Source organism: Zalophus californianus, chromosome 5 (genome assembly GCF_009762305.2).
Source record: "Zalophus californianus isolate mZalCal1 chromosome 5, mZalCal1.pri.v2, whole genome shotgun sequence".
NCBI lineage: Eukaryota > Metazoa > Chordata > Mammalia > Carnivora > Otariidae > Zalophus > Zalophus californianus.
In genome coordinates this window covers 8,359,002-8,386,266 of record NC_045599.1, presented here as the reverse complement: position 1 = coordinate 8,386,266, position 27,265 = coordinate 8,359,002, and the positions used below count along the sequence as shown (strand labels likewise).

The window sequence follows — 27,265 nt, the reverse complement described above, 5'->3', positions numbered from 1 at the left end:
TGGGATGATAAGTTATGCTGAGAGCATAGTGGTTAGGGCACCTTTTGCTGTTGGCAGCGCTGGAAACCCAGACAGCAAAAGTACCATCAGTGCATTGGGCGCATTGGAGTCCACACAGATAGGTGTCTGTGCAGGAGCATGAGGGAGTCCATGTCTGAAGAAGGGTCTTCTGGCACACAGCTTTCCCATCTGTGATCAGGAGGACCACAGCATTCTGTTTCTGGGTGGCAAGGTCCACTTCTTTGAGGGTTTAGGAAGGACTTTAGGATTATAGTCCTCACTTCAACCATTCAACAAGAGTGCTCTACCTTGCTCATGTTCATGAAGTGGATTTCTGTGGAAGGGATTCTTCTGTGGAAGGAAATAAGAGGTCCTACACCTAAAATTTTGATGACCACTGTCCACTAGATAAATGACACATCATGGAATCCCAGCCTCTAGATATCTGAGTCGAAGGGTGCTTCCAGACCCCTGATCTGTTTATTATGAGCGACTTTTGTTACTGAAGAGCTGCCAACTGCCTAAAACTCACACACCAGACTTGAAAAGATAGTGTCTGGATATTGGGGGAGGCAGAGAGTAAGCTCAGTTTTGCCAAAGGCTGTCAAGAGTAAATTCCTTAAAAGTGATCTGACACAGCAGATGTGAAATTGAAAGGTCATTATTGTAAAACTATACATAGGAGCCACAAATACACAGAATATATATTTTATAAAAATTTTCTGTAATTGATTTTCCGGTTGGATATTTTCTCCCATTAAAGTCTTTCCTAAATTTAATATGTGCCTTTAGTTTCCAACTGTGTTTGCTGGAGAGAAGATGGCCTACTAGAGCATGTAGGCCACTATCCATGCAACACTTTTTTAAACCTAAACCTAAGGTCTCAAATTACCCCTACTGATGCAACCTAAAAATGCCCAGCCCAAGCTCCTCTCCTGTTAGACCCATGTTTCCTACTACCCACTGGACAGCCCCACCTGGACAGCTGGCAGAAGCTCACTGCTTACATGGCTCACACTGACTGCATCCTCCACACCTTTGCTCATTAACTTACTACCACTTCTTTCTCCCTGATACTCAATCTCAGATGAGAGCAAAAGCTTCTGCCAATGGAGAAATCTCGGAATTCAGGGTCATTATAGACTTTACCTGCCATCTCAAAGTTCCTAACTTCCTAAAACTCTTGTACATCACATCTCTCACCATCCTCCCATTCAGGCTGAATTAAGTGCTTTGTCATGTTATTTTGTTTTGTTTACTTGATATTCTTTCTCAGCATATGTTCAGTAAATGTTTGCTGGATGAATCAAGTTGCTGGAGGGTGCCATTCCCTGATTCAAAATGTGGAGCCTGCCCCCTGCCTGGGCCTTCCACCTGCATGGTTGAAACCCACAGTTCTCCAACTGCTCAAGTAACTTCAGAATTCCTATGGGAAACTATTATTGAGGGTGTCACCATGGACGTCTCCTCCCCAGGTCCAAACACCATCTTGGAGGTGGGGATGCTCTCAACAGGATGGTCCGTGGTGCTTCCTTCCTAGGAAACATGGTCTATCAGATTTCCCCAACCCATTTATGCTCCTTGTCCTGCACTGGAGCCCACACTTTCTTATCAGTTGAATAAGAAAAAGCCATCTCCACAGGTTTTCCGCCCACCCTGCAAACTGGTGGCAACACAGGCCAGCCATCCTAGCCACAGGACAGGACCCCCGCCCCTGCTATGCCACGACCTCAGGAGCCCGGGAAGGCAGTCTGAGCCGTGGACACCATTTGGACAGCTTTCAAGTGTGTCCATGCCCAGCCCTTTATCTGCAGAGTCTGAGGTCATTAGCCCCAGGGCTTTCTCCTTCCAATTTCACCCTGCCTGCAGCTAGCAGCACGCTCCCTTCCACTGCTCCTGGGTATTCCTGGCCTATCTCAGCTGTCCTTCCTCGGTCACCCACCCCTCACTCACATAGCCCCACCCTCTATGTGGGGTTGCACTCCACCCAGGGGGAAAGCCCCCTGACTCCAGCAGGCATCACGACAGCTCCCAGCCCTGGGACCCTGGCAAGGATGCCCTGGACCACTAGAGTAGTCAAGAGATGTCGCTCACCTGAATTCAGGGGCAGGGAGACAAATGTACTCTTCCTGACAGAGGTAGGGGGACTCTACAGTAGTGGGGTGTCTGGCATGCTGCTGATCCATTCATGCAACAGACCTGCCCTGTCAGACCATCCCACAACTTCCAGCTGGTGATAAGGATTCAGAGGCTTCCCCAGCCCATCCACGTTCTTTCTCCTGAATCCCTCCGCCTCTCCACCGTCTCTCCTTTTGGTCCCTTTCCCCCTAAGCTGAACTCTAGATTCAGAGCCCTGACTGCCAGCCTGCCTGGGGCTCTCTGGACTTGGTTTCGTACTCGTTTTCTCTCATGGACTCTGGCCATCACTTTCCCCAGGATGCTCTCAGTGCCCCTCACTAGCTGGGGGTGTCCTGGCTGGTCTCCTCCCCGGCTGCTGATCATTCTGGCCAAGTCCCTCTTTCTCAAAGTAGAGGGGGAAACGTCTTGTTGATATTGCAGAATCTTAAATCATTTCCAATTTTTATGAGAACGCAAACTGGTATAGCACTTGTGGAATAAAATTTCAGACGCATTTATGAAATGTTAAACAATTCACACCCTCTCCACTCTAACCCAATGTCTATGTTAGTATGTATATCTTATTAGAAAACATTCATATCTACCCAAGGATTCATAGTCAAAGATGTTGTTTTCATTTTATTAATCATACGATAAAGGGAAAACAACTTGTTTCTACCAGGAAAAAATTGTTTATGTGATTAATTATGGTATATACAAACTTTAACATTCCAGGGAATACTTTCAAAAGTGAGGTAGATCTATATGTGCTGTTATGGGAAGATCCTGCATCCATTTTATTAAGTGACAAAAGCTAGTGGCAGATCAATATGCACAGTATTATGGGTTAGGTTGAATAAAAACAATATATTTGTAGAGCATATCTATGAAAAAGCCATAGTCACCTTTAGAATAACACACACTAGGGGCGCCTGGGTGGCTCAGCTGGTTAAGCGTCCGACTCTTGATTTCGGTTCAAGTCATGATCTCGGGGTCCTGAGACCAAGCTCCGAGTTGGGCTCTGCATGGAGCCTGCTTGAGAGTCTCTCTCTCTCTCTCTCCCTTTGCCCCTCCCTCCACTCACACACTCTTTCTCTCTCTCAAAGAAAAGAAAATGTTTTAAATTAAAAAAATAAAAATAACACACACTAGATTGTTAGTCATGGTGACTTCTGAGGAGGAGGCTGAATTGTGGGGGAACTTTGAAAAGTGGATATTGTGACTCATCTGTATTTTTAGAAGTTTTTTGCAGTAGGAAGATATGTACTCCTACCTTCTTAAGTAAAATTGCTAGATAAGCCTAACAACAAAAAAAGCGGCTGCATGAAAGTAACTGTTAACTGATGCAACAAACTGTGACATTTGAAGGGCTAACACAACAGAAGTGCATCTTTGGGCACACAAATTCTGATACAGTTTGGCAGGGGCCTTCTGCTTTTCCTAGACCCTGGGTCCAGGTTGCTTTCATCTTGTGGCTCCCCTATCTCAACACGGGGTCACCATGTTTGCTGGTGAATCAAGGGAGACAGCATGGAATGGACATACTGGCTCGCAAACGCCTGGATGTGAGAAACAATGCTTCTGCTCACATCTCCATGGCAAAGGGTCATCACACAACCCTCCCTAACTACAAGGGGACTGGCAAGGTGGTGTCCCCTGTATCCTGGAAGGAAAGCAAGACACAATATGGATGAACATTAAAGTTTCTCCCATGTATTGTTACACAGTAGGGGCTTAACCAAATGCAACTATTATAATTTGTTATGACTGACTTTATTGCTGGGAAGAGTTTCTTTTTTTAAGATTTTATTTATTTGTCAGTGAGAGAGAGAGAGAGAAAGAGATTGCACAAGCAGGGGGAGCAGTGGGCAGAGGGAGAAGCAGGCTCCCCACTGAGCAGGGAGCCTGATGTGAGACTCAAGCTCAGGACCCTGGGATCATGACCTGAGCCAAAGGCAGATGCTTTACTGACTGAGCCACCCAGGCATCCCAGGGGAGGAGTTTTTGAGGTCAGTTTGCCTTGGAATTCTTTGAACTTTTCAAGCATCTCCTGTGTGACAGATACTTTCAAATACAGGATGACACCTAATTTTCAAACGATTCATTTAGTGACCAGAGGATTACTACAGAGAGTAAGGTTCTATGTTGGGGGAGAGAAGGTGATTCCTAGCTGTTCCATGGGGACCAGTGATGAGCTCATTAGCAGGCCAGGTACAAGAGTTAGACAGAGGAGCACACAGGGGAATACCAGGGAAAGGCTGCTGTAATTCGGGAAAGTGCCAGGTCTGGAAAAAATGCCAGCGCCCGGGCAGTCAGTTTTCAAAGAACTCTGAGGTTCAGGAAGAAGAACTCTACGTTAATAAAGCCCACAGACAGTACCCAAAACCTGTTTGATTCTCATTGTCACCTTCCTTCCTTAGCAACAGATTTTTTAGTACCTTAGCCACAGCATCCTTCTTTTTGTCACCTGGAAGACACCATGCTGTCCTCAGGAATGATGTAGGACTCAGAAGGTTGGCCACAGGCTGCAGTGAGTGGGCACAGCATAGACTCTACATGAATTCAGACCTGGGTTCTAGTCTCTGCCCTGTCACTCACTAGCCATGTGATCCTGGGAAAATGACTAAGTCCTAGGAGCCTCAGGTTCTTTCTGAAGTGAGTGAGTTAAGTGAGTTTGATAAGCCCCGTCTTGCAGGACTGCAGGAATGCATGTAATATATGGAAAGCACCTTGCACAGTGCCTGGCACATATTGGAACTTTGATGAATGGCAGTGATTTCAAATGTTGTTTTGATCCCAGAGCCTTCCACTCTCTCCTCTGGGGTATTTTTTTTTGTTACCCAGGTCATGTTAGAGAATGTGCAGCTCAATAGGACATGGAATAGCTAATCAGCCAAAGAGGGTGCTTCATAAGTAAAACTCAATCCATTTTCTAAATCAGAGGATATACGTGAGATATATGAGAATATGTGTGGCATTCAGGTGTGAGGGAATCGTCCCAGCTGGACACAATACAGAGCTCCCAGAATGTGAGTCAAAGACCAGCTCCTTCCCTCTCTCCCAGCTGCTCTTCCACCAAACCACTCCTTTCATTCATTTCTCCCCCCACCAAAACCTAGACCTTGCTTACTTACAGCTGTCCAAATTACACTCCAGATAATCAAACTAAAATGACTTTTAAATGCAGTGGGTTCTGGCTTTGCATGGTTAGGACAAGAGTGCCAGTCTAGAGTCTTCTGGGCTCCACTTCAAAGAAATATCACTGTATTCCTCCAGATATACTTGCAGATGACGGATATAAAACACCTAGTCTGTGCACTGTGTTCAACTGCCTTGGGATGAGAGTGCAGGATACCTTCTTTTCCTGCCCCAGGAGGAGATTTCTCTCTGGTTTGTCCATGATCCAGAGGGAATTTCTCAGAGCAATTATCCATTTCAGACTTTGCTGCCACCTCTAAGGTACACTGTCTCCAAGGAGGGCCACTGTCACCCCCCAGGTTCACGGTGATCAGCTGCACAGAAGGAAGCACGGTGACCCGACACCCTGAGCCACCCAGGCCAGGGGCACTTCCACTGCAGTGCTTGCCCCGGGAGCTGCACTCCCTCACCCTTCTTCCACTTCTTCTGCAGGTCTCAGGGCACCTCTCCCCACTTTCCTGCCACGAGTGCAGCTGCTAGACAGTCCCCTAAGGGTGGGACATGTCCTGCTTCTCCTAATGTCCTCACTGTTCACACACAGGGCCTTCCAGAGAGCAGAGCTCAGCCCATGTCTGGGAATCAAGAAGCCAATGAGCCAATGAGCAGGGCTCCCTCCGTGGGGAGATGTCATTTCTCCTCCTTTCTTGAAGAACTAAGTGAATGAAGGCGCACACATCTATGTTACTTTTGCAGAATGACAGACAAGAAAGAGTAAGAAGCAAAAATGAATCATCTTTTATTTCCCTATTTCCTGACCCCGTCACTTGACTGCTCCATTCTTCCACCTTTCCAACAAATTCCTATGCCAATGCCCTGTGATTTCATTCCAGAACCCAAACAAGGAGGGAAGATGTCCCACCTTATTTCCAGAACATGACAAAACTCTTAAAACTCTTGAACTGGGTAAGTACAAATGCTGTGGGATGGAGTCACGCACACATGTACCCGCCAAAGCTGGTTAAAACTTCTACTCCAAGGAACAACATTTGAGAGCTTCCTCGAGAAAACCAAGCTCTGGATGTCAGAGTCACCGCAGAGAACAGGCCCCCAGAGAGGCTGGCTCTTCATCCTGCTTTCTTCCCTCAATCCTCCCTGGCCCGGCCCTACTTAGAGCTCCCGGGGCTCTCTCTTCACACACACACAGGGAACAACCAAAATGTGGCCTCACTTCATGCCCAGCACCCCGCAGGAGAAGCTGCCGACCCCACCAAAGCCTGGAAAGGGCCTGGCCGCCACTGGGACTCAGGCCCCCTCTTCCTCATCGCTCACAGCCCCTTCAGACAGGGCCAGGGAGGAAGCCAGCTGCCCGCGTCTGACCCGGAGCAAATACTCCAGCACTTGAAACTTGCTGGTTTCGGCGTGGGCCCTGGGACCCCACAGGAACTCGTAGCGGGCAGGGTCGCTGCCAGGCACCTGCCGGTACTCCAGGTACCCTTCCTGCACCCAGACTTTGGTGAGGAGCTCCCTGGGCTCCCCATAGATGATGTGCTCTTTGCCAGCATACACCCCCATGACCCCCAGCACTTCCCACACCTCCCCCTCAGGGGCACAGTCATCCTCCACGAGGATCACCCCCAGTAGCAGCCCCAGGAGGCTGGTCTTGGGCATGCCATGCTTACCGCTCAGCATCCCATCACAGGTGAGACCCAGGACGTTGACCAGGACGTAGGAGTGGTCGCTGGGGTCCACTTCCTTTATGTCCATGCCAAAGACCAGCCGCATGTACTCAGAGGCTTGGCCCAAGATCACCGGGAAGTCGTCCTGGTAATCTTTGCTGACGATCTCCAGCATCTCTGCCTGGCGGGTTGGCTGCTTGTTGCGGTATTTGAGGAGCAGGAACCCCACCAGGGCAGCCACTTTCACGTGGAGTTTGTCCTGGAGAGAGGGTTGGGTGACTTCGGGCTCCTCCCAGGTGCTCGACCCCTCCTCATCTAGGCTGCTGGAGCCCTGGTCAGGCTGGCTCCAGGCCCTGGCTGCCTGGGCAGTGGGGGAGGGGCAGGCACTCTGAGGGCTCTGGGGAGGACTCAGGGACCCAGTAGCAGACCCCTCCCCCAGGGGAATCAGGAACAGGACAGAGCAGGAGGAGGAAGGGGAGGAGGAGGAGGAGGAAGAGGAGGAGGGGGCCTGTGGGGCCTCCTCCTCCCCAGCCCCGGACAGGTGTGCCTCCACCAGGCCCTGGGCCGGGCCTGGGTCTTCCTCCAGCTTCCAGAGCTCACTCCTCTGACCCAGGGGCATGGCGTTTGTGTCGGGCTGAACCTGCAGAAAGATGTGGGACGGGTCCTCAGGGTGCAGGCCAGGCAGCAGAGGCCTGAAGTCCCGCAGCTGACAGTGCGCTGCATCGGACTTGGGTGCTGAGGGGTCCCCTCTGGGTTGGGATGGGCGAGCCCCTGGCTCCATGCTCAGAGCATGTACCTCACCTTGAACACTGGCACTCACCTGCACCTCCCCTGGTCTCTGACCTTAGAGACTCCTGCCTCAGACAGAGGCCTGGACTCTGAGTTCTTGGAGCCCCTGGAGGAGGGAAGGAGGGGGCACCTCAGGGTGCAGACAGAGCATGGCCGCAGAAGCCCAGTGCACACAGGAGGGCTGGGTCGGACTCTGTGAGGTCGCCATCAATCCAAGCTGGGCGGTCCCCTCCTTGGCCTCTCAGGGGACTGCTATTTCCCCTGGCAGGGCCTGGGCCCCACCCCCACAGCCTGAGGCCACAGGGTCACAGCAAGACCACGAAGCCCTGAGACTCCACAGAAGGTAAGCGAGGGGGCCCACCTCTGCCCACGCCTGCCAAAGGTCTAAGGGCTCGTCACGGAATCCCAGGGATGGCCAAGCTCGGGTTCCGTCTGTGCTGGGATGGCGCACCTCTCCGTCTATACCTTGACCCCACGGAAGGCCTGGGAAAACTCCCTGTGTTGACCTGAGGCTACGCTCCTGGTGCCAAGGCCTCATCTCTGGGAGACACCAGAAGGAATAGTCTGGAGAAATCAGTCGGCCCACCGATCCCCCATCTCCCCACGGCTGACAGAAGTGGAAGAGTAGGCCTGGGCCCTAAGGATCCTGCTGTGGGAGGCATCCCCTCATTTCTCACCTTCCCCCCGCCAGGGCCAGAGCAGGAGCCAGAGCTAAGGCACCTGCCTCCACAGCTGACCTAAGTCCAGACCCTCAGGCCCAGACCCTCCCTTCCCTGAGACCAGGGATCTGGGAAGGAGGAGGGCTCAGCCTGACAGGCCCTGCCCAGCGTTCCCAGGGCTGCCTGGTAAGGGCTGGCCAGATTTCTGGGCCATCCCTTCCTTGTCCTGAGGGGTGGGTTGGGAGCCACTCACTCCTCCCTCGGGGGTCCCCACATTGACTCTCGGCAGGAGCAGGGACTCCTGTGTGTCTCCCAGGCGGGCTTCCTCAGATGACCTGACCCCAACCTCTCCCAGCATGGTCCTCACCTCCCTGAGAGCTCCGAGAGGAGAGTGAGGAGGCAGCAATCCAAACACTCCCCCTGCATCCCACCTAATTCACAATTACTCTCTCTCTCACAAGAGTGAGATCGGGGTTGGCCCCTCTGTCCTGGGGCGGGAGTCCACTCTTTGTTCTCAAGGTGCTCATGTTTACTTTTGGCAGGACCTGGAACTATCCCTTCTCCTAACCACAGGATGCATCCTGCAGGCCGAGGCCACCATCCCACTGAGACCCAGAGGAGAAAGTGGGACATTTACTTTTCTTGACACCTGGCCTGGCCTCGCAGGACTGACCACTGGGGCAGGACTTCATTTGGGACCCCTATGTCTGGGTGGGTGTCTGCTCAGTCCTCTCTCAGGGTCTTGGGACTCCACCCTCTGCTGACCTGAGGCCACACTCCTCAGACCAAGGCTCACCTCCCTCAGACCCTGGGTACAGAAGTCAGGAAACACTTCAGCTGCTTCCCCCACCTTGGGGGACTTCAAAGAAGGAGCCCAAGGGCAACAAAATCATTGTCTGTTTCAGGCTCTAAGGTCCTCAACTCTCAGCCTGCATCCCTCCTGGATCAATCAAGACCTGGGCTCCTGCCCTCTGCTGTCCCGAGTCCTTTCCCCTCTGACCACGCCGCACATCCCTGAGATCCAAGGCCAAATTCGGGGGTGCGACTCAGGCGGACAGCTGCTCAAGAGCCTCCCATCTATGACTCTGTCCTGGGGCCCGGGGTCCCCTCAGTTCTGAGTGTTCTCACCTGGATTCCAGCAGGAACTGAGTCCTCCCTGCTGCTGACCTGAGGATTTGCCTCTTACCCGAGCCCCCAGCCTCTCTGAGACCTGGATGTGGAAGTCTGGACACGCCACTCGTCCTCCTCCCGCTCAGGGGCCTCCCAGGACCGATCTGTTCTGGGGTCCAGGGTCACTCATGTCCTCCCGCCGGGTCCTCACATCCAGTCCCATTAGCTCCTGACCCCAGGTTTTTTTTTTTTTTTTTTGATGCAGTGTTCCATGATTCATTGTTTGTGCATAACACCCAGTGCTCCATGCAGAACGTGCCCTCTTTAATACCCATCACCAGGCTAACCCATCCCCCAACCCCCTCCCCTCTAGAACCCTCAGTTTGTTTTTCAGAGTCCATCGTCTCTCATGGTTCGTCTCCCCCTCCGATTTCCCCCCCTTCATTCTTCCCCTCCTGCTATCTTCTTCATTTTTTTTCTTAACATATCTTGCATTATTTCTTTCAGAGGTACAGATCTGTGATTCCACAGTCTTGCACAATTCACAGCTCTCACCATAGCACACAGCCTCCCCAATGTCTATCACCCAGCCACCCCATCCCTCCCACTCCAGCAACCCTCCGTTTGTTTCCTGAGATTAAGAATTCCTCATATCAGTGATGACCCCCCGTTTTTCAAACCAGGCCCCCAGGCTCTGTCAGACCTGGATGCAGACGTCCTGGCACACCGCCTGTGCACTTGGCACAAACAGGCCTCCCAGGGCGGCCAGCAGGGGCAGGCTTCAGTGCGTTGTCCCTGTTCTGCAGTCCAGGTCCCTCCCTGAGCCCTCCCTCAGGGAGCCCAGCATGCGCCGCAGCACCGCTGGTGACCCTGTCTCTGCTGTCTCCGGGCCCCTTCCCTCCGACCAAAGCCCTCACTGCCCTGAGAGCCACGGGCAAGGACTGTGGGACGTCGCGTCAGGCTACAAAGTCCAGGGCTTCCCCGAGATGGGTCCTTCGGGTCCCTTAGCCCTATCTCTGCTCCCCATCTGGACTCCCTGGATGGCCGGTGCCCTCATCCCTGCTCCTGAGGGCCACTCCTCACAACAAACGCTCAGTGTCTCTGGGACCCAGAGCAGAAGTCAGGACATGCCTCAGGTCACCGTTGTCTCCCCCAGAGGCCTCCCAGGACTGATTCCCTACTGGGTCCAAGGTTCCTCTTCTTCCCTCTGGTTCTCACCTTGACTCCTGACAGAACCTGGGCCCTCCTGCCCCCGCCCGCCGCCTGCCAACTACAGGCCCTGCTCCTTACACCAGACCTCCTGACTCAGAGACCCAGAACCTGAAGTCGGACCCGCGACGCATCCCCATACCCCAGAGATCTTCCTAGACAGACGCTATGGCCCAACCTCTGGGAGACCTCCTCTGTCCTTCCTCAGAGTTCCTACCTTGACTCCGGTTACTGCTGGGCCCTCTCCTCCGCCCAGCTGAGGGAGGCCCTGCTCCTTCTGCCAATGCCCCCAGCGTCTCTGAGACCCGGATGCGGAAGCACGGATTCACCACCTGCTCCCATCCTCCCTCACACCTTCTGTGACTGACTCTGGGCTGGGGTGCGGGGTCCCTCAGTCCTCCCTCTGCATCCTCAGCGTGAAGCCCAGCAGGACCGGAGCCCGCCCCTCTGCCCACCCGAGGGAGACCCTGCCCCTTCTGCCAAGGCCCCTGGTCTCTCGGGAGACCCGGATGCACCGGTCCCGCGGCGCTGGCCGCCTGGCCCCATCCCGCCCAGCGGCCTTTCCGGACTCACCCTGGGGCCCGACCTCGGTGAGGTCCCCTCTGTCCTGGGCTCCTGACTCCCTCGGTCCTGCCCCCGATCGATCCCCACCCCATCCCCACCCGGACTCCCTGGGGCTGCCTGTGCCCCTGCCGCTTCCCGACCTGCCATCCTTCCCCTCCGACCAAGGTCCTAAGCTCCCTCAGACCTCCGAGGCGCATTTCACCGGACGACGCCACCGGTGGCCACCCTCCCCGGGGGGGCCCTCAGGGCTGGGCCGCGGCAGGGTCCGAGCGCTGGACCTGAGCGGGGAAGAGTGGCCCCCACAGTCCTCGCTCTGCCCCGGAACCCGCCCCAGGGAGGGCCCGGCCCGTCCATCTGGGGACCCGTGTCCAGTGCCCCGGGCCCCGGCGGGAGGGGCTCAGCGGGACGACGATATCACTTGCCGGGGTCTCTCGGGGCTGCCGGCATGGGCGACCTGGCTCCTGGGAGTCCCCCCCACTCTGTGCTCCCTCACGGGTGCGTCTACCTGCACGCCTGGCCTCTCCCGACCGAGATCCGTGCTCCCACTCACGGAGGTCCTGTCGTCTCTCAGGCCTCCGAGGCGGAAGTCGGCCCTCGTCACATCCGGACCCCATAGGAAGGGGTCCCCTAGGGCTGACAGCACGTCGGGCGGAGATGGGTTCCGGGGTGGGCTACGTGGGGGCAGGAGAGGGGACCGGGCAGGCCGGGGGTCCCTCGGTCCTCCCCGGGCTCTTCACAGGGACCCCGCCCCGGAGGGTAGGGGGGCCCCACCCCCGGCACCCTGTTGAGCCCGAGCCTGTGCACCCCACACATAGCCTCGCACCCTGTCCCCCGCCTTCCCTGACACGGAGGCAGACACTGGAGTCCAGCAAGTGTCGCCACCCAGCTTGCCGGTGACCAGTTGCACAGAAGCAATCACGGAGACCCTTTGGTCACCTCACACACCCCCCTCCATGGGCTGGGCCGGGGGCTAATCCACCGCAGTGCTCGCCCCGGGAGCCACACCCCCTCACCCTGGCTCCACTTCTTCTGTAGGTCTCAGGGCACCACTCCCCACCTTCCTGCCAGGAGTGCGGCCGTTAGACTCAGTCCCCTATGGCTGGGACGTGTCCTGCTTCTCCAAGTGTCCTCACTGCTCATGCACAGGGCCTTCCAGAGAGCAGAGCTCAGCCCATGACAGGGACTCAAGGAGCCAGTGAGCAGGGCTCCCTCTCTGCTGGGAGGTGGTTTCCCCTCCATTCTGGAAGAACCAGACCAATGCAGGAGCAGATGTGTGCACGTGCTTGCCTTTGGCATTTGCACAATGATGGTCGGGAAGGCATCAGATGCAAGAACCAACAAACTTCTATCTCTCCAGCTTCTGAACCCCGTCCCTTGCTTCTTCTGTTCTTATGCCTTTCCAAACCATCCCTAGACCAATGCCCTGTGATTTCGGTCCAGAGCCCAAAGAAGTAGGCAAGGTGTCCAGGCTGGTGTCCAGGGCATGAAAAAAAAAAACTTTTTCTTAAAGGTATTTATTTATTTATTTGAGAAAGAGAAAGCACACCCGGGGAGAGAGAGAAGCAGAGTCTCCACTGAGCAGGGAGCCCAACGTGGAGTTCGATCCCAGGATCCTGAGATCATGACCTGAGCCGATGGCAGATGTTTAACCAACAGAGGATGCAGGCGCCCCCAGAACATGATAAAACTCTTAACTCTTGAACTGGGTAAGAACAAATGCTGCGGGGTGGATGTCACTCACACAATCAGCCGCCGAAGCGGATGAAACCTTCTATGGCAAGGAACCCCACAGGAGAGCTTCCTCAAAGCCACCAAGCTCTGGATGTGGAAGTCATCCCAGGGAACAACCCCCCCACCCCAGGAGGCTCCTTGCCCTGCTTTCTTCTCCCAACCCTCCATGGCCCTGCACTCCTTCAAACGCCCAGGGCTCTGTCTTCATGCACACTTGTGCACACACACGCGCGCGCGCGCACACACACACACACACACACACGTAGGGAAGAACCAGCAAGCGGCCTCACTTCATGCCCAGCACCCCGCAGGAGAAGCTGCCGAACCCAGCAAAGCCTGGAAAGGGCCTGGCGAACCCCGGGGCTCAGGCCCCCTCTTCCTCATCTCTCACAGCCCCTTCAGACAGGGCCAGGGAGGAAGCCGACTGCCCAAGATTGACCCGGAGCAAATACTCTAGCATTTGCAACTTGCCGGTTTCGGCGTGGGCCCTGGGACCCCACAGGAACTCGTAGAGGGCAGGGTCACTGCCGGGCACCTGCCGGTACTCCACGTACCCTTCCTGCACCCAGACATTGGTGAGGAGCTCCCTGGGCTCCCCATAGATGTCATGCTCCTGGCCGGCATACACCCCCATGACCCCCAGCGTTTCCCACACCTCCTCCTCGGGGGCACGGTCGCCATGCTGGAGGATCACCCCTAGGACCAAAACCAGGAGGCCGGTCTTGGGCACTCCCTGCTCACCGCTCAGCATCCCATCATAGGTGAGGCCCAGGACGGGGACCAGGATGTAGGAGTGGTCGTTGGGGTCCACTTCCTTCACATCCATGCCAAAAACCAGCTGCATGCACTCGGAGGCCTGGCCCAAGATCACAGGGAAGGCATCCTGGTCATCTTTGCTGACGATCTCCAGCATCTCTGCCTGGCTGGTCGGCTCCTTGGTGTGATACTTGAGGAGCAGGAACTCCACCAGGTCGGCCAGCTTCCCCTGGATTATGTTTTGGAGCCCCGGCTGGGGTTCTTTGGGCTCCTCGCAGGTGCTCGACCCCTCCTCATCGGAGCTGCTAGAGCCCTGGTCAGGCTGGTTCCAGGCACTGGCTGCCAGGACAGTGGGGGAGAGGCAGGCACTCAGAGAGCTTTGGGGGGGACTCTGGAACCCAGCAGCAGACCCCTCCTCCGAGGGGACCAGAAACAGGGCAGAGCAGGAGACAGATGGGGCGGTGGACTGGGAGGAGGCTGAGGTGGAGGAGGAGGAGGGGGCGCGGGGGGCCTCTTCCTCCCCAACCTCCGACACCTGTGCCTCCACCAGGCCCTGGGCCGGGCCTGGGTCTTCCTCCAGCTTCCAGAGCGCATTCCTCTGACCCAGGGGCATGGCGTTTGTGTCCCGCTGAACCTGAAGAAAGAGGTGCGATGAATCCTCAGGTTCCAGCCCAGGCAGCAGAGGCCTGAAGTCCCGGAGCTGAGAGTGCACTGCATCGGACTTGGGTGCTGAGGGGTCCCCTCTGGGTGGGATGGGCGAGCCCCTGGCTCCATGCTCAGAGCAAGTACCTCACCTTGACCACTCGCACTCACCTGCACCTCCCCTGCTCTGGGAACTTAGAGGCTCCTGCCTCAGAGCTAGGCCTCAACTCTGAGTTCTTGAAGCTGCTGGAGGAGCAAAGGAGGAGTCACTTCGGGGTGCAGACACAGCACGGCCCCCGGCCCTCAGTGGGGAAGGAGGGCTGGGGCGGACTCTGTAAGGTCGCCATCAGTCCAAGCTGGGCGGTCCCCTCCTTGGCCTCTCAGGGGACTGCTATTTGCCCTTGCAGGACCTGGGCCCCACCCCCGCAGCCTGAGGCCACAGGGTGACAGCAAGACCACGAATTCCTGAGACTCCACAGAAGGTAAGCGAGGGGGCCCACCTCTGCCCACGCCTGCCAAAGGTCTAACGGCTCATCACGGAATCCCAGGGATGGCCAAGCTCGGGTTCCGTCTGTGCTGGGATGGCGCACCTCTCCGTCTATACCTTGACCCCACGGAAGGCCTGGGAAAACTCCCTGTGTTGACCTGAGGCCACCCTCCTGGTGCCGAGGCCTCATCTCTGGGAGACATCAGAAGGAAAAGTCAGGAGCAGTAACTTGGCCCACCGATCGCCCGTCTCCCCAGGGCTGGCAGAAGCGGCAGGGTAGGCCTGGGCCCTAGGGATCCTGCTGTGGGAGGCATCCCCTCATTTCTCATCTCCCCCCCACCATCAGGGCCAGACCCAGAGGCAGGGCACCTGCCTCCTCTGCTACCTGAGTCCAGACCCTCAGGCTCGGGCCCTCCCCATCCTGAGAGGAAGGATCTGGAGAGGAGGAGGGACTCAGCCTGACAGGCCGCACCCAGGGTTCCCAGGGCAGCCAGGTAAGGGCTGCACAGATTTCTGGGCCATCCCTTCCTTGTCCTGAGGGGTGGGTGGGGAGTCACTCACTCCTCCCTCGGGTGTCCCCACATTGACTCTCGACAGGAGCAGGGACTCCTGTGTGTCTCCCAGATGGGCTCCCCCAGTTGACCTGACCCCGACCTCTCCCAGCATGGTCCTCACCTCCCTGAGAGCTCCGAGAAGAGGGTGAGGAGCCAGCATGTCCTCGTCCACGGCCACGTCTCCATCCCCCACCCTCAGCCCCCCGGCAAGATCCCAAAGGGCCGGTAAGAGGGACCGGCCCCTCTGTCCTGGGGTGGGGATGCCCTCAGGCCCCCAGGACGCTAATCTTCTTTCTTCCTGGAGGGCCTGCCCTTCTTCCAGGTCCCCAACGTGAGACAGAAGCCATGTGCCCCTGAGACCAAGACCTTGCTCCCCGAGGACTCCCGCCTTCTGGCCCATGAGACAAGTGAGCATGGGTGCCAGGTTGGGCCCCCGCTGACCGATCCTCCCTGAATCGGGCCCGGCCAGACTCCGGTGCACTTTGCTTCTTTGCTGAGATGGTGTGGAGGGGGTACGGCCAGTCCTCCCCCAGGGTCCTCACCCTGACTCCCAACCGGACCTGTGACCCGCTCCCCCCGACCCCGCCCTCCACCCTCAAACACACACAGGCCCGCTACACCCCAGGCCCGCTCCTTCTCACCACAGGCCCTCAGTCTCTAGCAGCCACATGTGGGCCTCCAGATAGGAGGCATGGGCTCCTTCTCCACAAGGGTCCTCCTCCCTGGCCTGAGCGTACTGCGGCCCAGTCTGTCCTCCCTCTGGTCCTCCCCTTCCATCCTGGCAGGACCGGGGTAGGCCTGGGCAGCCCTGAAGCCTGCTCCTTCCACCCAGACCCCAGGCTCTAGGAGACGTGGCTGGGAAGTCAGGGCACGCCCTAGGTGACCATCTGGCCCCGGGGCCTCCCGGGACCGAATCTGTTCACTGTCCCCATTCCCGCAGTCCTCCTTCTGGTCCTCGCCTTTCCACCCAGCAACACATGGGCCATCGCCCCCCACCCCCATACTTGAGGCAGTGCTCCATCCAAACACCATGGGGTCTCGGAGGCCCTGAGGCCAAAGTGGCCACGCACTATGTGGGCTCATGCATCCCAGGAGCCTGAGGGTTGCTGGAGTGGTGGGGGGTGGGAGGGAGGGGGTGGCTGGGTGATAGACATTGGGGAGGGTATGTGCTATGGTGAGCGCTGTGAATTGTATAAGACTGATGAATCACAGACCTGTACCTCTGAAACAAATAATACATTATATGTTAAGAAAAAAAAAAAAAAAGAAGATAGCAGGAGGGGAAGAATGAAGGGGGGGAAATCGGAGGGGGAGAGGAACCATGAGAGACGATGGACTCTGAGAAACAAACTGAGGGTGCTAGAGGGGAGGGCCGTGGGGGATGGGTTAGCCTGGTGATGGGTATTAAAGAGGGCACGTTCTGCGTGGAGCACTGTGTATTATGCCCAAACAGTGAATCATGGAACACTGCATTAGAAACTAATGATGATTAACATAACAATAAAAATTAAAACAAACAAACAAACAAACAAAAACAGCTCCCAAAAACAGACCATTAATTTGGTCTTCTTGGATTTTGTTTCTTTTTAGTTTAAATTTCATTTGTTTTTGATTAATCTTTATTTTTTTCTTTCTACTGGCTTGGTTTTCGTTTTTGTTTTCCTGGTTCCTTTAAGTGTAATGTTATGTTTTTTATTTGATATTTGTCTTGCTCTGTGATGTATTCCTGTACAGTTATAATGTCTCCTCTTAGAATAGTTTTGCTGCATTCCAAAGATTTTGGATCATTGTAGTTTATTTTCATTTTTCTCCATATATTTTTTGATTTCCTTTTTTATTTCTTGTTTCATCTATTCAATATTTGGTAGAATGTTATTTAGCCTCCATGTATTTGTGTTCTTTCCATCTTTTTTTCTTGCAATTACTTCCTAGTTTCATACTATTGTGGTGAGAAAAATGCATGATACAATTTCAATCGTTTTGAATTTGAGACTTTTTTGTGGCCTAACATAGGATCCATTTTGGGGAATGCTTCATGTACTGGAAAAGACTGTGTATTCCAATATTTTTTAAATGAAATGTTCTGAATATATCCAGTAGGTCCATCTGGTATATCGTGTTATTCAAAGTCATTGTTTCCTTGTTGATTTTCTGGCTAGATAGATAATCTATCCATTGATGTGAGTGAGGTCTTGGAAGTCCTCTATTGTATTACTGTGATTACCTTCCTTTATGGCTCTTAAGAGTTGCTTTATGTATTTCAGTGCTCCTATATTGTGTGCATAAATATATTTTTTTAAGTTTTCTTGTTTCTTTCAGCACTTTTAATGTAACATGCCACACCTCTCTGGCCTGCAAAGTTTCTAAGAAATTTACTGATAGTTTTATGTCATTTCCCTTATATGTAACTCTTCTTTTCTAGTGCTTTTTTAAATAATTCTCTCTTTATCACTACTTTTTGCCATGAGGTGTCTTTGTTTGCACTTCCTTGCGTTGATTTTTTGGGGGAAGGGTTTCTTTGTGCCTCCTGGAGCTGGATACCTCTTTCCTTCCCCAAATTAATGAAATTTTCAGCTATTATTTCTTCAAATAAATTTTCTGCCCCTCTTTCTCTCTCTCCTTCAGGATTCTTTATAAAGTGAATGTTATTAATCTTGATGATATGCTGAGTTCCCTTCACCTTGTCACATACTTTATTATTCTTATTTTCTTTCTTTTCTGCTGTTCATCTTTGTTGTTTTCCATTAATCCTTCTTTAGCTCCCTGATCCATTCCTCTGCCTCATCGTATATGCTATTGCTTCCCTCTACTGTATTTTATTTCAAAATGTTTTATTTTTTTTAAATGTTTTATTTATTTATTCATGAGAGTCAGAGAGAGAGAGAGAGAGAGAGGCAGAGGGAGAAGCAGGCTCCCCACTGAGCAGGGAGCCTGATGTGGGACTCGATCCCAGGACCCTGGGATCATGACCTGAGCCGAAGGCAGACGCTCAACCATCTGAGCCACCCAGGCGCCCTACTGTATTTTATTTCAGTTACTGAGTTCTTTATCTAAGACTGGGTCTCTTTTCAATATGTTCTGTCTTTGTCTCACTGAGAGCCTATAGTCTTTTCTCAAATCCCATGAATATCTTATAGCCATTACTTTGATCTTATAACAGTCATATTGATTATTTCTGTTCATTTAGCAATTTGATGCAGTTTTGTCCCTGTTCTTTTGGGACATATTCCTCCACCTCATTATTATGTGTAACCCTCTGTGCTTGTTTCCTATGTATTTGGAAAATAAGCTACATTTCTTGACCTTAACAGTCATGGCTTTTTGAAGAAGAGGTCCTGTGGTGTCCAGCAGCACAATGCCCCTGTTCACCAGAACCAGGTACTCTAAGGAGGTCTCTATGTGGATTGTGTGCACTTTACTATCATGACTGACTATAGTTTCCTTCAGTCCGTTTGGCTGCATTTGACCACTGTGCTTGTTACACCAAGAAGGTTTTTGACCCTGTGCTGTGAAGGGACCAGCCTGCTCCACCATGTGCTAGAAGTTGGAAGGTGTCAGCAGTCAGCAAAATGCCTGCCCTAAGCTCATGTGCAGGGGCTACTTGAAGGATGATATCCTTGCCGTGTGCCTTGAGGCTCCCAAAGTGGGCAGTAATAGCAGTCATACCTGCTAGGGCTGCCCTTGCACCGATTGGCAGTCCACATTTTCTGTGCTACTAGACAATATTTGCCTGCTGGCACTGTGGACCCACCTGTGTGCATGTGTATCTGTCCCTCTCCCCAGGGCAAGAGTCAGTTTGGAGTGTCGCATCTCACTGTTGGGGCTGTTTGCAGCATGTTTTGTGGTAGGAGATGCTTTGGATGGACACCTGTGTAATGGGAGGGATTGGGTAGTGTGGATCTGCAGGAGAATGTGGGGGTGGAGTTCATGGTGCTACCTAGATAGATGAAGAGTGTTTACACTTGTTCCTGCACATGTGCTGCTATATTGGCTTGGGGTCTGGGAGGAAATGGCACTGGTCAGCTCTTTTGTTCTTGGAGAAGTCTGCTATAGATCCACCCACACACATACACACACATACACCCAAGCGTGTTCTGGAAGTGGTAAATAAATCTCCTTTACTATGTCCCAGGTGCTGCTCAAAATGCTGTTCATATGCTCTTATGCTAGCACTTTAGGGACAGGGACTCAGTTTCTTCTTGCCCTCATGATCTTTCAGAGTTAAGCCTGCTAACTTTTAAAATACCAAGTGATTCCCAGCTGATTGTAAAAATTCAGAAAGTTAAGCCCCACTGTTTTTCAAAGCCATATATTACAGGAACCCATGATCCTGATGTGGGTGACCCATCCTTGAGGCGCTTGCCGAGGGTTCTGATTCTCTCTTCTCCGTGATTGTAGTGTACCTCCTGCTTGTGGGTAGTCTCATGAAGGGTTTGGTTTCCAACTGCATCTCCGTTTCTCCTGACATTTTTTATGTGGCCTCCTCTCTATGAGTAACTAGAGAGTTTGTTCTGACAATCTTTGGGTTGTTTTCAGAGGTAGTTGCATGGATGTGTTTGTTATCTTGTGTGTCTCTGGGACTAAGTGAGTTCAGGATCCTCCCACTCTGCCATCTCCATAGAGCCTTAAGTTGGCAGTCTTTTTAAAAGTGAGCTTTTACAACTCTAAATTCCCTCTTAACATTATCTTTCCTATATCTAATAAATTTTGGTACATTGTGTTATTTTCATTTTTGTCAGGATAATTTATAATTTCCCTTGTGTTTAATTCTTTGACCAGTTTGTTGTTTATGAGTATGTAATTAAATTTTCACGTATATTCTCGATTTCCCAGATTTGCTTCAGCAATCTTAAATTTGCTTCAGCAAAATTAAATTTTTAATTTTATCTCATTATGATAAGAAAAGCTAGTTTGTATGACTTTATCCTTCTTAAAATGTTAATAAATGTTTATTGGTCTTATATAAGCTCTATCTTGGAAAATGTTCCATGTTCCCTTAGAAATTATGCCAAAATTTCTATATATATTTAATATCTCTGGGTTTTGGTATACATATATTTATAATTGTGAAGTGTCATTATTATTGTTATGTGTGCTTTTCCTTTCTTACAGTTTTATTTTTGTGTGAAATTAGTATAAATATAAATTAGTATAAATCAATCAGTTACTACTTCAGCACAGTCTTTTTTTTTCTTTTCGTTTCATTAACAATCTATCAATCTCTGTCCTTTGAACTAAGGAGAGTATCCTGTAGGCAGCATAGTTATTTTCTCTTTTTAAATCCATTCCATTCTGTCAATCTTTATCTTTTGAATGGGACATTTAATATGATTACTGGTAGGAAAATAACTCAATGCCTTTTTGTTAAGTGTTTTCTTGTTATAGCTATTGCTGTCCCTCGTTACCTTTTTTAATGCCTTCATTTTCATTTTATTGATTTTTTAATAGTGGGATGCTTTTATTTACCTTCTATTTCCTTTTGTCTGTAGTTTATTGATACTTTATTTGTCGTTACCATAGTGTATTTGTTTGCTGGGGCTGCCATATCAAAGTATCACAACCTGGGTTGTAATTAATAATAGTTAATTTTCTCACTTTTCTGAAGGCTACAAGATGGATGTCAAGGGGTTGGCAGAGTTGAATTTTGTTGGGAACCCTTTCCTTGGCTTGTAGACATCCATCTTCTCTGTCTGTCTTTGCATGGCTGTAACTCTACAAGTGTCTGTATCTTAAACTCCACTTATATGAAATCACATATATTGGAGGAAGGTGACCCATATGATCCATGTTGACTTAATTGCCTATTGGAAGTATTATTTCCAAATACAGACACTATAAAATAATGGAGGTTAAGATTTCAACATTTGAATTAAGAGGGGACCCAATTCAGTCCACAACACATGTGGATTACAAAAAAACAATTTCTACAACACGTTACATTACTGATATCATAGATGAGATTTTTGTATGTGTGGGCCCATTAATATGTATTTATAATAATTTTCAGGTTTGGTCTTTCAAATCTTATAAAAGAAGTAAAGGTGGACTTCTGTGTGTTTGGTCAAGTTCCCCACATACAAGGCACTTTTAAATTTCCTTAGAGTCTCATCCTTGCATTTTTTTTAGAAGCCTTGGATTTGTATTAAATGTCTCTTGTTAATGTCTTGCTTCCCCCACAAATTGTAGCTCACTGTTGCTTTAATGATCCACTGCAACTGTCCCTGCCATCAGAGGCCTCCCAACTATGCCACTTTCCCCATCACTGTTCGGAGCCAGGGACAGACAGAAATCATATGGAGAGCCCTCCACAAGTCAGCACGTTATAAGCAAGTACGTACTTCTTTTGTCTAAACGATGGAACTGAGAATTAAGAAGTGTCCTCCTGACTAAACCACATGGCTCCAGCTGGGGGTATGGCAAGGGGAGGCACAATTCCACAAAATTTCCCAACATTTTGAGTAAGGGCTTTTTCTTGGTTAAGGATTCACTTGGCTTTTGCACTTTTTAGCTGGTTTCTGGAGTTCTGACAAAACTATGTTTGTCCATATGTTGTTCTTTATGGAGTGTCTGTGGGAAATGAGGGCTGGCACATTCTAGCCCACCGTCTTGATGTTTTGTCCAAGATTCAAGGGACAGATGTGTCAGCAAGGTGTTAGTATGCCTGAAAGAATGTCATCAGATATACTGATTTATCTAATCTGTTCTCATGACACATCTGCTCTTATTCCCTTCCTAGGACTTGATCAAAGGAAACCAGATACTGTTCCATGTCTATATTGTTATTATTTGTGTGAATTTAAAGGGCCATCTGTATCTAAAGTGATCTCCTGACTTTCTCTTGGTACGGTTTTTGGGCTCAGACACCCAAATGTGTGGATTCAAACTGTGTCTCATGTGGTAGAAAAACAGGCATTTGTTAAGTAAGGTTGGGAGTCTACCCTCCAGCTGGGAGGAAGTCAGCCATGAACAGTGATGTGATTGCATTGGGCTGGATATGTGGTTGGAAAAATTTGCTGTATATAGTAGGAAATATCTTCTTTAGTTTCAGAGACATGTCTTGGTGGAGGGAAAGAATCTTCACAGTAACAATCACTCAGCTATCAGATAGGTGTTTAATCTGCTGAGTCCTCTGAGGTAAGTTAAAAGAAATTTGCAAATGACACTATAGATAAAGGGCTGGTATCCAAGATCTATAAAGAACTTCTCAAACTCAACACCCAAACAAATAATCAAGTCAAAAAGTGGGCAGAAGATAAGAACAGACACTTCTCCAAAGAAGACATACAAATGGCTAACAGACACATGAAAAAATGTTCATCATCATTAGCCATCAGGGAAATTCAAATCAAAACCACATTGAGATACCACCTTATACCAGTGAGAATGGCAAAAATGGACAGGGAAAGAAACAACAAATGTTGGAGAGGTTGTGGAGAAAGGGGAACCCTCTTACACTGTTGGTGGGAATGCAGGTTGGTACAGCCACTTTGGAAAACAGTGTGGAGGTTCTCAAAAAATTAAAAAATAGAGCTACCCTATGACCCAGCAATTGCACTCCTGGGTATTTACCCCAAAGACACAGATGTAGTGAAAAGAAGGGCCATATGCACCCCAATGTTCGTAGCAGGAATGTCCTCAATAGCCAACCTGTGGAAGGAGTCAAGATGTCCTTCAACAGACAAATGGATAAAGAAGATATGGTCCATTTATACAGTAGAATTTTACTCAGCCATCAGAAAGGATGAATACCCAACTTTCACATCAACATGGATGGGACTGGAGGAGATTACACTAAGTGAAATAAGTCAAGCAGAGAAATTCAATTATCATATAGTTTCACTTATTTGTGGAACATAAGGAATAGAATGGAGGACATTAGGAGAAGGAAGGGAAAGATGAAGGGGGGAGAATTGGTGGGAGAGATGAACCGTGAGAGAATATGGAGTCTGAGAAACAAACAGGGTTTTAGAGGGAAGGGGTTGGAGGGATGGGTTAGCCCAGAGATGGGTATTAAAGAGGGCACGTACTGCATGGAGCACTGGGTGTTATACAAAAACAATGAATCATGGAACACTACATCAAAAACTAATGATGTAATGTATGGTGACTAACATAATAAAATTAAATTAAGAATAAAAAAAAGAAATTAGAGTGTTTTGATGAGTTTCCTACAACTTATATTGAAAAGGAAAATATGCAATTTCTATTTAAAGAAATACATTTCACTTTGATGATTATGTAGTGTGAATTCTATTATGTATCTGACATGCATTTTCTCAATTGGGACTATTTCTTAGGTGGTTATATTATCATCATATTGCATAAGTGATTTATGTGAAAAGAATATAGAGTTAAGTATTTGAGATTTATTTGGTCTTATATCACATATGAGTCATCCCAGGTTTAAAAGACAAAGGGGATGAAGACCACCTTGTCACAGTGAGATAGGGCCAGAGTCTGGTAGCAGTGTGTACTTCTGTGTATGAGAGCATGACCCTGGAACATCCTTGTATCCTTGATGGGGCTAGTGAACATTTTTGTTTCTCTCTTCTCTAAACCATAACATTTTGCATTATATTAAGCACAAATTTATATCCAACAATATTTTTGAAATAATGAAAATATTTAAAACAGGTAAAGTATTTCAGGAAGTAAAAAAAAAAAAACATGTTGAGAATTTTATGCAGTTCTTTTTAGTTTTTTTGTTTTGTTTTGTTTTTAAATTTTATTGTTATGTTAGTCATCATACAGTACATCATTAGTTTTTGATGTAGTGATCCAAGATCCATTGTTTTCATAAAACACCCAGTACTCAGTGCAATACATGCCCTCCTTAATACCCATCACCAGGCTAAACCATACTCCCACCCCCTTCCCCCCTAAAACCCTCAGTTTGTTTCTCGGAGTCCATAATCTCTCATGGTTCATGTCCCCCTTGGATACCCCCCCTTCATTAAAGTAAAATATTTTATAAATTGTATAGTTCCATGCAAGTCCTGATTATTATTAATAATTCCATTTTTATATTTACCTTATTACTGACTGAAAATATGGAGGTGCTAACACATTTTCTATATGTGTGGCTTCCATTTCTATTCATTTCTTTAGTTTCTATCTCCTGATATCATTTACCTAATAACTTTACTTAAATAAATTTTACATTAAAGATTTTTAATAAATGCAGAATTCAAAATTCAAGGGAAATATGGAAACAAACAATTAAAAAATATGTGTGGACTATGATAAAAATCATGAGCTTTTATTATGATGAAAATAACTATATGTAATTGCTTATTTGATAAAGATTTTTAGGTAGGAATTTTTGACTTTCAACCTTTATGGACCTAATAACATATAATTTGTTCTGAAATCCAGCATGGTAAATATGAACTTTAATATTGCTTCCTTTCTCTTGCCACGTTTCCAGTTTGGTTTTAAAACAAACTTTAAGATGATATCATTTTAATATTTTTACTTCAACTTGAAATTCCAAGACAGTACTTAGTGCACCAGAGCTACATGATAATTACAATTGTTTTAAGGTTGGGAATTGTAATTTTTAAATTATATTGATGAACATATCATAAAAGTTCTCAGTCCTCAATATATTTATTTTATATTAATGTGAACTGAACTGACATTTAGAATTTTATCTACAACTGGAAATGCTTTTGGAAGTTGGAGGAGGTGTCTGGGTGTTAGAGAATTTCTTTCTTGGTGGAAAGATGCATGATATCTTTTAGGTCTTCTCATCTTAACATGAAGTTTGTACTTTTTCCTCATCCATAAAGTGAATTTTTTTTATTTATAATACAGTAATGTGGCATAGCCTAAAATTAATTTCCTGAACGTTATGAAAATATTTTTACAGCATTCAATGTTTTTATTTTTATTTTTTAAAAGATTTTATTTATCTATTTGTCAGAGAGAGAGACAGAGAGCACAAGCAGGGGGAGCAGCAAACAGAGGGAGAAGCAGGCTCCCCACTGAGCAAGGAGCCTGATGCGGACTCCATCCCTGGACCCTGGGATCATGACCTGAGCCGAAGACAGCTGCTTAACTGACTGAGCCACCTAGGTGTCCCATTCAGTGTTTTTAATACTTACCAGAGTATTACCCTTTAGAGTTAGAGGTGAGGGAAAATGATTAGATAACTTTGTATGTGCTTAAAAAGGCCTAAGAATTCTGTATTTAAAGGAGAAAAAGAGGATAAAACATGTATTTTTCAAACTGGACAGAAATTCAGAGTGCTTTTAATACTGTCATAAATTCACTGGGTAATTGAGTGTGAGTAATACCTCTGATAATCAATAGAGCCAAGGGAAATTGAATATGCATACATTCTCTACAAGTTGTCTTGTGTGTAAAGAGATAGGTTAAGTTATCATCATCCAGGGTTTATTCTCTGAAAGTTACTGGAATAAGATACATTGTTTTCCAATCATTTTGCAAAGAAAATGAAAGCAGTGTCCAGTCTGTATATTTTACTTGGCTAGGGCAATGGTGTGGAGGCAATTCAAGGCATTTAACAATAATCATTTTCTTTTCTCTTGAAGTGCAGTCATTGTCTTTACATGGAATCTTTAGATACAATCTGCTCTGATATTTCAGATTAAACTATGAAGACAGGATCAAAACAGATTTTATACTTTCTGGTCTTTTCCAATATGGCCAAATGGACACTTTCCTCTTTGTTGCCCTTGTGATCCTCTTTGCAGTGGCTCTGATGGGGAATATCATACTGATCCTTCTCATTCAATTGGACACCAGACTCCACACTCCAATGTATTTTCTACTCAGTCAGCTCTCCTTCATGGATATAATGAACATCACCACCACAGTGCCCAAGCTGGCCACTAACTTTCTGTCAAATAGTAAGACCATTACATTTTTAGGCTGTGAGAGTCAAACATTTGTGCTCATAGTCCTTGGTGGGACTGAAGCCCTTCTCCTTGGTTTCATGTCCTATGATCGATATGTAGCCATCTGTCACCCTTTGCATTATCCTGTGCTCATGAGCAAGAAGATCTGTTGGATCATGGTCACATGTGCATGGACCAGTGGATCTATCAATGCTCTAGTACACACATTGTATGTGTTTCATCTTCCATTTTGTAGATCACGGCTCATCAACCACTTTTTCTGTGAACTTCCATCTCTATTACAACTGGTTTGTCAGGAAACTTCCCAGTATGAGTATACAGTCCTCCTGAGTGGGCTTATTATTCTGCTGCTGCCTTTCTTGGCCATTCTAGCATCCTATGCCTGTGTACTTACTGTGGTGTTTCAGGTGAGCTCAGGTAAAGGACAGACAAAGGCTGTTTCCACTTGTTTCTCTCACCTGACTGTGGCAAGCCTGTTCTATGTGACTGCTCTCTCCACCTACACCAGACCACACTCCTTGCATTCCCCAGAACAGGGCAAGGCAGTGGCAGTGTTTTACACCATCATCACACCTCTTCTGAACCCATTTATCTACAGCCTGAGGAATAAAGAGGTTATTGGGACCATGAGAAGACTGTTGGTATAATGGATATTTGTACAGGAGATATCACTTTGGGAAATCCTTATTGATTGAGATTAAACCACATAGATCACTTTGCCTGGAATACTGTTTTGGAATGTATAAACTCTCAGAAATATTTATGAAATAAATAAATTGATAAATACCATGAATCCTGTTGGTTTCAGAATGGCTTAAAGATAGTTTTTGAAACTGGATGCATTTCCAATCTGTAAGCTGGAAAAATTGTGTTATTGTCAACATTATTTAGCTTCTAAAGCAATAGATTTCATGCATGTCAACTCAGTATTTGCATGTCAACATGCAAC

At 48.8% G+C, this 27,265-nt stretch overlaps 3 protein-coding genes across 3 annotated transcripts; 1 reads left to right on the top strand and 2 right to left on the bottom strand.

Annotated features, from left to right (window-relative positions):
• Positions 1-6,067: 6,067 nt before the first annotated feature.
• LOC113933932 (melanoma-associated antigen 9-like) lies at positions 6,068-11,870 on the bottom strand. Its single transcript, XM_035727744.1, has 3 exons — positions 11,769-11,870; positions 7,753-7,827; positions 6,068-7,572 (listed from the first exon to the last, which is right to left on the bottom strand). Exon 3 carries the CDS (start codon positions 7,549-7,551, stop codon positions 6,559-6,561), a length of 993 nt encoding a protein of 330 aa, XP_035583637.1. The 5' UTR covers positions 7,552-7,572; positions 7,753-7,827; positions 11,769-11,870; the 3' UTR covers positions 6,068-6,558.
• Positions 11,871-13,358: 1,488 nt separating this feature from the next.
• Positions 13,359-14,363, bottom strand: LOC113912231 (melanoma-associated antigen 8-like). The gene has a single exon (XM_027575132.2). The coding sequence runs from the start codon at positions 14,361-14,363 to the stop codon at positions 13,359-13,361; it is 1,005 nt and encodes a 334-aa protein (XP_027430933.2).
• Positions 14,364-18,788: 4,425 nt separating this feature from the next.
• Positions 18,789-26,963, top strand: LOC113912192 (olfactory receptor 2AK2-like). The gene is made up of 2 exons (XM_035727707.1): positions 18,789-18,811; positions 26,045-26,963. Exons 1-2 carry the CDS (start codon positions 18,789-18,791, stop codon positions 26,961-26,963), a joined length of 942 nt encoding a protein of 313 aa, XP_035583600.1.
• The last annotated feature ends 302 nt before the right edge of the window (positions 26,964-27,265 follow it).